We start from the raw sequence: 9,127 nt of genomic DNA, 5'->3' as shown, positions 1-9,127 counted from the left end.
AAAGTTAAGGGATTAACAGGGGGCAATGGTTCAAAGAAGCCATGAAAATGGCGAGTTTGAAGACAAAGAGTGAGGAAAAGAGAGATTAGAGAGACACGATAATTGAGGAGGTCATAATGAAGGGGCGGATCATACGAGAGAAATAAGGGAACGAGAGAGCGAATATAACGGTATAATGGAAAAAATGGGAGGGGTTATGAGGGTATATTAGAAAAAAAGATCTCCAAAAATGGAAAATATTTTAAAGTGAATAAATTTTTGTAACTACCCATTATAATAAAGTGGACAAACTTAAAAGAACGGAGGGAGTAATGTACCGAGGAAAACAACAATTAGTGAAAATATGTCCATTTCCATTTATCACAATTTGTTGTGTAAATATCATAAAATTTAATCTCAGATACGATACACTATAACATGATGTACTAAATTATGATTCACGAGCCATCAAACTAGAGCACCGCACGCTGCAACCCGTTGCCATGTCTACTTGAATGTAGAAAGCGTCGCTAAATTCTCGACAGTAGCGTCCAAAAAAGCTTTAACTAATGCGTGTTGCCACGTTTTTCTCCTGACAAATTTTTAAAACTTCAAATTCTATGTCGTCTTTCCACTTGCTTTCTACTTGTATAAATCTGATAGTTTCAGAAAATCGGGTTTTCAGGGTACATTTCTTCAATTCCTCCCCTTTTATCGCCGATTATGGATCTTTCAATTCATCTTCGCCATTAAAGCTTCTTCGACCTACAGTCGGAGCGTCGTTCTCTCTTTTCCAATCTTATTATTGCTTCTGGTAATACTTTTCTGTTTAATGCATTTGCATGCTGATTCTTTCTTGAATATTTAATTTTACTTTCTAGGGTTTCGGCAAATTTTGATTGGGATTGTATGTATGTATATACTATCGGTGTGATTCGCAGTTAGTTTTCTTTAATTTTAAATTTGAAGAAGTTTATTTTCTGTTACAGATTTTGAAAGCGTTTAGTGTAAGTAAGTGCTGTCAAAGGAAATTAATATGGGAGGTTAAGCTGGTGTTTTTGATATGATTTACATTTCAAATTACTGTTATTGTTAATTGTAGAAAAAACTATGCAAATGGAGAAGAACAACAAGGAAAACAGAGAAAAACAAACAGAGAAAGGAAGAAGAAGACTAATTTTATTAAGATTGAAAAGTAATTAATTGAGAGTACAAGAGGGATTCCTTTTTATATATATCCCTTTTATTTTATATTTATATTAGAGCTAATAGGGGTATTTATTTCTAATATTATTAACACCCCCGCAAACTAGGGATGGATGACATTCCTAGTTTGTTCATCAATTGATAATGCTGTTGTGATGGCAAAATCTTAGTTAAAATATCTGCCAATTGATTCTTGGTAGGTAGGTATGTGAGCTGAAGAAGGCCTTCTATAACCTTGTCTCTTGTAAAGTGACAATCTATGTCAATGTGCTTCGTTCTTTCATGGAACACAGGGTTCTTGGCGATGTGTATTGCACTAATATTGTCACAATGCAGAAGAACAGGTTTTAAAGAAGTGAGTTGAAGTTCTTCTAAAAGTCTGACTAGCCAAGTAACTTCACTTGCTGCAGATGCCATGGCTCTGTATTCTGCTTCACTTGATGACCTTGAAACGGTGCCTTGCTTTTTGGATTTCCAACTTATGGGGGAGGAGCCTAATAGTAAGATGTATCCTGTGATAGATCTTCTGCTGATAGGACATGAAGCCCAGTCTGAATCGGAATATGCTTGCAGATGTAATTGATCAGATCCTTTGATGATGATGCCTTGGCTGGACGTAGTATGTACATAATTCAATGTATGCTGGAGAGCTAAAGCATGTGGAATGCGAGGATTCTGCATAAACTGACTAAGGAATTGAACAGTATAAGCTAGATCTGGTCTGGTGTTGGTTAAGAAATTTAGCTTACCAACCATGGTTCTATAATAACTAGGATCGTCATATAAATGCCCCTGATCAGTGGACAATTTCAGATTTTGTGGGAGAGGAGTAACAACAGATGTGAAATGTTGTTGTTTTGATTCTGTGAGAATATCTTTTGTAAACTTTGCTTGAGAAAGAAAAATGCCTGCATCAATGTAATTAACTTCCAAACCAAGAAAATAATGCAGAATTCCTAAGTCTTTAATACTAAAAGTATCATTGAGATAATGCTTGAGTTGAGAAATACAGGCAATGTCATTTCCAGTTAATAGAATATCATCAACGTACACAGCAACTATTGTAATGTTATGGCCATCCTTCTTTATGAAGAGGCTGTAATCATTTTTGGATTGAACAAAGCCTTGAGTTTGTAAAGAAATCATTAATTTTTGGAACCATTGCCTGGAGGCTTGCTTAAGACCATATAATGACTTTTTAAGTAAACAAACCTGATTTTGTGGATTGGGAAAGCCATGTGGAGTTTTCATATATATTTCCTCATGAAGATCACCATGAAGGAAAGCGTTGTTAACATCAAGTTGAAATATATTCCAGTTTTTATGGACAGCAATGGCAAGAAGACTCCTTATTGTGGCCATTTTTACAACAGGGGAGAAGGTTTCATTGTAGTCAATACCATGTTTTTGATTATATCCTTTGGCTACTAACCTGGCTTTATAACGTTCAATTGTGCCATCAGCATGTAGTTTTATTTTGTAAACCCATTTACTTCCAATGGGTTTCTTACCTTTAGGAAGTTCAACAAGAGTCCAAGTGTTATTGGCAGACAATGCTTGTAATTCTTTCTGCATAGCATTGACCCACTTAGGATCCTGGGAAGCTTCCTTGTATGAAGTAGGTTCAGTAAAGGATGTAAAATGAGCCAAAAGGCATTGTTGTGAATTGCTGAGATCATTACAAGACATCATGGAGCACCATGTATTAGTGGTACATGAAACATTATTACAAATATAGTCTGAAAGATAAGTGGGGGGTTTAGAGTGTCTCAGAGATTGTCTGATGGGAAGAGGAGATGTAATGTGATCATGGTGTGCAATGCTTGTGGAAAGATCAAGTGTGTGAGATGGTGATGTGTCATAAGAAGTTTGAGATGGATTGTTCTGAGCTGTTGTATTATGCTCTGGAAATATAGGGGTTTGATAGGGATCATCCATAAATGTGTCAGTGGCTGTTGAAATAGGTAGGAAAAAGGGGTAATGTTGCTTAGTATGTGTGTGTGCTGATTGCTGGTGATAAGGAAAATGTTTTTCATAAAAACAGACATCCCTAGATATGATTATAGTGTGGGTGGTGAGGTCATATAACTTGTAGGCTTTTTGATGATTAGGGTAGCCAAGAAATATACAAGGGGTTGCCCTTGTATCAAATTTAGTTTTGTTAGGAGAAGTATTTGATGCATAACATAGACAACCAAAACATTTTAAGTGATCCATATTAGGAGGAGTGTTAAACAGCTTTTGGTAGGGAGAGATGTTGCCCAAGCTTTGTAATGGCATTCTATTGATGAGGTATGCAGCAGTGAGAACATAGTCTCCCCAAAATTTTATTGGAATGTTGGATTGAAAAAATAAAGCTCTTGCAGTTTCAAGTAAATGTTTGTGTTTTCTCTCCACAACACCATTTTGTTGTGGAGTATTAGAACAAGACTTATAGTTAATAATACCTTTTATTTGATAAAATTCTTGTAGAGTACCTGCACATAGCTCAGGAGCATTGTCAGTCCTTACACTTTGTATGTTGCTATGAAATTGATTAAAAACATATGAATAAAAATACTTAAAGATAAGAGGAACTTGAGATCTGCTTTTCAACAGAAAAATCCAGGTAGTTCTGGTAAAATCATCAACAATAGTGAGAAATGAATTACAGTTATTGTGTGTGAGGTGTTTATAAGGTCCCCATACATCCATGTGTAGTAATTGAAAAGCTTGATGTGTTTTAATAGAACTAGTTGAAAAAGGAAATCTACTTTGTCGTGCGGATGGACAAATTTTACATATACAAGTCTTTATGCATCCAGAAACATTTAGGGAAGGAAAAATATGTTTGATAACAAGAAAAGGAGCATGACCAAGTCTAAGATGCCATAGCTTTGTTTGTTCAATGTCTGAAGTAGCACAGCATATTGAAGGAGAAGATTCATTAAGAGTCTGTTGATTGGAGTCAGGAAATGTGTCAAGAATATGGTAGAGGCCTTGAACAATTTTACCAAGCAAGATTGGCCTTTTCAGAGAAGGGCCCTGAACATAACAACAATTATTGGAAAAAATGAGGTTGCAAGACATATCAGTACAAAGTTTTGGAACAGAAATAAGATTGAAGTGGAATTCAGGAACATGAAGAACATCATTAAGAGTGAGATTAGGTCCTAAAATAACAGTTCCTTTGTGAGCTATTTTTATAAGATTGCCATTTGGGATGGTAATGGTATTATCAGTGTTATTAGAAACAGTTATATAGGATTTAAACAAAGATAGATCACAGCACATATGATTAGTAGCACCACTATCAATTATCCAGGTAGAGTTAGTCATAGATAGAAAACAGGATTTACCAGTTAGAAGACAAGTGTTATCATTATGTTCAGCCTCAGGTGTTGAATCACTGTGAGTATTATGTTGAGCAAGAAGAGAAATGAGTTGGTTGTACTGATCAACTGTAAGGGTTGGAGATGGAGTGCTATTGTTGTGGGAATAATCAGGTTGAACCGTGGCAGCAATCTTCTTGTTGTTCCAATTATCCCTTGTAGAATATGTTGGAAAGCCATGTAATTTGTAACAATTGTCTTTTGTATGACCCTGCTTCTTGCAGTAATTGCAGAATAGATTGTGTTTTCTAGGGTTGATGTTAGTAGTGCCAGGATAAGAAGGTTTATATGTGCTAGTGAGAGATGGAGAGGTAGTATGGGTATTAGGGTTGTAGAATGTTGGTTTATTAACAGCAGCAAGACCAATAACTTCCTCAGTGGTAGGATTGAGATGTGAGGCTAAATCAGTATGTTTCTCTTCTTGCATGATAAGTCTATAAGCATAAGGGATGCTAGGGAGGGGTTGTTGCATGAGTATATTACCTCGGATGGTTTTATAAGCAGGATTGAGTTTCATAAGGAAGAGGATTAACCGTTGTTCTTCCCTCATTTGAAGTAATTTGCTGTTGATATCACAAGTACAATTGGTACAAGTACAAGTAGGTAGAGGATTGGAAGCGTCGAATTCGTCCCATAACATCTTGATCTTGGTGAAATATGTAGAGAGACAATCAGAACCTTGGCGAATATCAAAGATTTGCTGAGTGAGAGAGTAAATCTGTGGTCCAGAAGTTATCCCAAATCTTTCTTCAAGGTTTTGCCAAATTTCTTGTGCAGTTGGGAAATACAAAGCACTTCTAGCAATCTAAGGATCTAACACTTTCATTAACCAAGAAATTATGGTATTGTTGATTCTTTCCCAAGATTTGAAATTAGGGTCAGTAGAATTAGGTTGTGGAATTTGACCATTAATGAAGGCGAGTTTGTTCTTGGATGAAAGAGTAATTGTAACGGATCTTTTCCAATCGTTGAATCCAGTGCCATTAAAGGGTATCGGAACCAATAAAAGTTGAGAATCACTCGGATGAAGATAATAGGGTGAAGTCGGATCTTGAATAGGGTCAAGGGTTTTGGTGCAGGAGTTGTTTGAAATGGCCGCCATGAGAAGAAATGAAGAAACGAAAAAGATGAACGGGAGAAACCAGGGAAAGCAAAGAAAAAAAAATCAGTGAATAGTGATAACCAACGAGATAGATGAAGATTCAAAGGCGTCTGATACCATGTTAATTGTTGAAAAAACTATGCAAATGGAGAAGAACAACAAGGAAAACAGAGAAAAACAAACAGAGAAAGGAAGAAGAAGACTAATTTTATTAAGATTGAAAAGTAATTAATTGAGAGTACAAGAGGGATTCCTTTTTATATATATCCCTTTTATTTTATATTTATATTAGAGCTAATAGGGGTATTTATTTCTAATATTATTAACAGTTATACCGACTTCATTCCTTTAGATCTTTACAATATTGTTGTAGTCATGTTTATTTTATATTATTTTTGGAAATTTTGGGACTTAAAATCTTATTATAAAAGGAAATTTTTGTAAACTAAAATCTGATACTCTTTAATCTATAGTCTAATGTGGTTAAGAGAAAGCTTTTGTGAAATTGGTTCACACTATTAGTGTTCATCAATCTTAAAAGTATTAAAATAATAGTACAATCAAGAGAAAGGTTACTAGATTGATGTCTATACGAACTTTTAATGTGGTTGAACAACTTACATATTTCCAGAATTGACTATACCATTGTACACTTTTACTTTATCGGTAACTAGAGTGGTTCTACCTTGGAATGCTGAAGTATCTATTATCATTGTAAGTTGTGATTAGATGATGAATGAGGTTTATTGTTATGAATTATTTGTTGGTGAGACGTTTCGATTTAAGAGGGAGAACTGACTATTCATTTTTAACAAGGTTAGTTTGTTTCCTTTATTCTAATTAGAAAATGTCTGGTTTATCTATTGACACATCTTGGCTATAACATATTCTTAGAGAGAATCAGATAGAATATAGTATTTTGTCGACCAAAGATGTTGAAGAAAAAATTAGTGTATTAGCAAGTATATAGAATTAATTAGGGGCATAGGGCACATGTGCACGAAGAAATGGAGTATTTTGTAATGTAGGAGCTTGAACATCGGCTTGTGCTTGAACAATTATTATCTTGTGTAATTTAAATGATATGCATAAGATCGATTAGTTTTTTTTTCTGTTTTTTCCCCTGTTGTGCGTTTTTGATGTTTCCAGGTGGGGGCTTGGTTGGATGCGTAATGTTTTTGCTTCTGTACCCTTTGAGAGCAGTTAGTTGACGTGGATGTATTACTGATTTGAATTCATGAATAAGGTTAGAGGAGCAAAGTTTCTTAGCTTTGTGAGATTCAGACGGCTTTGCCCTTAATATGTTGGAAGGAAGACATCTAGTTTGTCCTGTACTTGAAATATATATTATATACTAAAGCACAGAAAAAGTAAATTGGATTCAGATGTCTTTGGTGAAGAGTTTCCCATTTTGCATATGCACTGTGGGGACAAAAGTTGGTAGTGCAATATTTTTCAACTCATTCTTATCCATCCAGCTGAATTAAGACAAACTGGTTCTAGAGATTATTCCCTATTTCATTGCATGATTGAGTACTTCAATTTGATAATTCTTCTATCTGCTAAGCGTCGTTGGATTCTAGGTTGGCTGGACGCAGTACTTGTAGCTCCTATACTCGTAGGACACGTACACACGCACTTATAGAAGCAGTAGAATTTTCTACCTTTAGGTAGTTTTTCATTTCGAGGTTCAAGTAACACCATTAGTTATTACAAGAAAATAAATAATGGTTGAAGCAGTAGCATTTTTGAGGATTTGATATTTAGTTCCCTTGAACTAGATCCAGCATTTCAGCTAGGTTATGGGCCCTTTGATGTTGCTTCATTCCGTATTTCACTGCTATTATGATTTGAGCATGTCACCTACATCATGTGCTCTTGCAAGTGGTTGCATTTGAAATTTCTACTATCTTTATTCTTTATCTAACGCTTATGTATTCTTAATTCTTCTATGTGGATCAATGTTAAGATATTTTCTTTCATTCTGTTTTTATCAAATTCGAGATCCCTTTCAACTCATTGTAACCTCTCTGTTGTGTCTTCCAGATAACCAGTAACACTACTGCTTTCAAGGAATTTTCCAGCGTTACTAATCCATGGCAGTCGAACAGCAGTTTGATTATAAATCTAAATCTGATCTAGTCACTCCAAAAGACGCAGACAATCTAAATGGTTCCTTTGAGTGCAATATCTGCTTGGATTTCGCAAATGAACCTGTAGTCACCTTATGTGGGCACCTGTACTGCTGGCGGTGCATCTATAAGTGGTTTCTTGTGCAGAGCGCCTCTCTTTCTTCAGACGAGTATCCACAATGTCCAGTTTGTAAGGCCGAAATTTCTCACACAACTGTGATCCCACTATACGGCAGAGGTCAATCCCCGAACAACTCTAAAGATCTCACCCAGGGTTCAGGAACACCTCCACGACCACCAGCTTGTGGAACCCGTGCACTGTTGAATGCTGCGTCTCAATCTAGGCACCAGCTTCTTCCATTTCGTAATCCTTATCAACCACCCCATGTTCAGAGTTCTAGTCCGCCTGAAGATCAAGCGATTTCTTCGTCATTGTTCAACCAAACAAGTGCTGTGATGTTCGGGGAAATGGTGTACGCTAGAGTGTTCGGAAACTCGCAGAGATTGTACGCATATCCGAATTTCTACACTACAGTCGGGGGTAGTAGCTCGAGGTTATTAAGGCAAGCTGTGCATATTGATAAATGTTTGAGCAGAGTTTCATTTTTTCTTGTGTGTTGTGTGATTCTTTGCCTGTTCTTTTTCTGATTGTGCTGACACTTTTAGGGCAGCAGATCCTTATTTGTAACTTTCGTATAGAAAATATTGTTATTAGGACTCCGAAGTTGTGACACATAGCTTTATCTGAACTTATTTTTGCTGAATTAGTATAGACCAAAGAGCATAGCTTCATCATTTACTTCCTACTTCCTTTTTTCCCCTTTGATGTTCTCAAGATGAATGTTTACTTAAAGAAGAAAGAAATTCGTACATGATTTTTTTTATAGATATCTTTAAGTTATAATTTATGTATGTAAGATTATGTTGGATTTGTCTTGACATATAAAATTATACTCCCTCTGTTCTTTTTTTCTCTTCTCGTTTAATTTTTGTATAGTTTTCAATGTAAATTTTATGCCTTAATATCTCTAAATACGCATCATAAAAAATTATAAAAAATATATTATAAAAAAATATACATTAAGATAAATCTAACAAAATTTCACATGGATGTATTTTATTGTTAATATGTCTTAAAAATCTTAATTAAATTTCTCTCTCCAAAATAAAATATTTTAAACGGGAAAAAACATTAGGAAATAGAGAGAATAGTATATACTTTTAAATTTTTTTTTGAAATATATAGATATCGAATATTGAAACACATACTTGTTTTGTTTTGTTTGGAAAAAAAATATTCCATAGAATGCGGAGTAATAGTAAAAGCTAAAATATTC

The 9,127-nt window shown here is 35.1% G+C and overlaps 1 protein-coding gene across 1 annotated transcript; it reads left to right on the top strand.

The window, feature by feature from the left end:
• Positions 1 to 439: 439 nt before the first annotated feature.
• LOC130815907 (E3 ubiquitin-protein ligase RMA1H1-like) lies at positions 440 to 8,676 on the top strand. The gene is made up of 2 exons (XM_057682433.1): positions 440 to 793; positions 7,705 to 8,676. The coding sequence occupies exon 2, from the start codon at positions 7,755 to 7,757 to the stop codon at positions 8,436 to 8,438; it is 684 nt and encodes a 227-aa protein (XP_057538416.1). The 5' UTR covers positions 440 to 793; positions 7,705 to 7,754; the 3' UTR covers positions 8,439 to 8,676.
• Positions 8,677 to 9,127: the final 451 nt, after the last annotated feature.

The sequence above is a fragment of the Amaranthus tricolor genome, chromosome 6 (genome assembly GCF_026212465.1).
Source record: "Amaranthus tricolor cultivar Red isolate AtriRed21 chromosome 6, ASM2621246v1, whole genome shotgun sequence".
Taxonomy (NCBI): Eukaryota; Viridiplantae; Streptophyta; class Magnoliopsida; order Caryophyllales; family Amaranthaceae; genus Amaranthus; species Amaranthus tricolor.
Note: the sequence above shows the minus strand (reverse complement) of the source record. Positions and strands in the feature narration are given on the sequence as shown.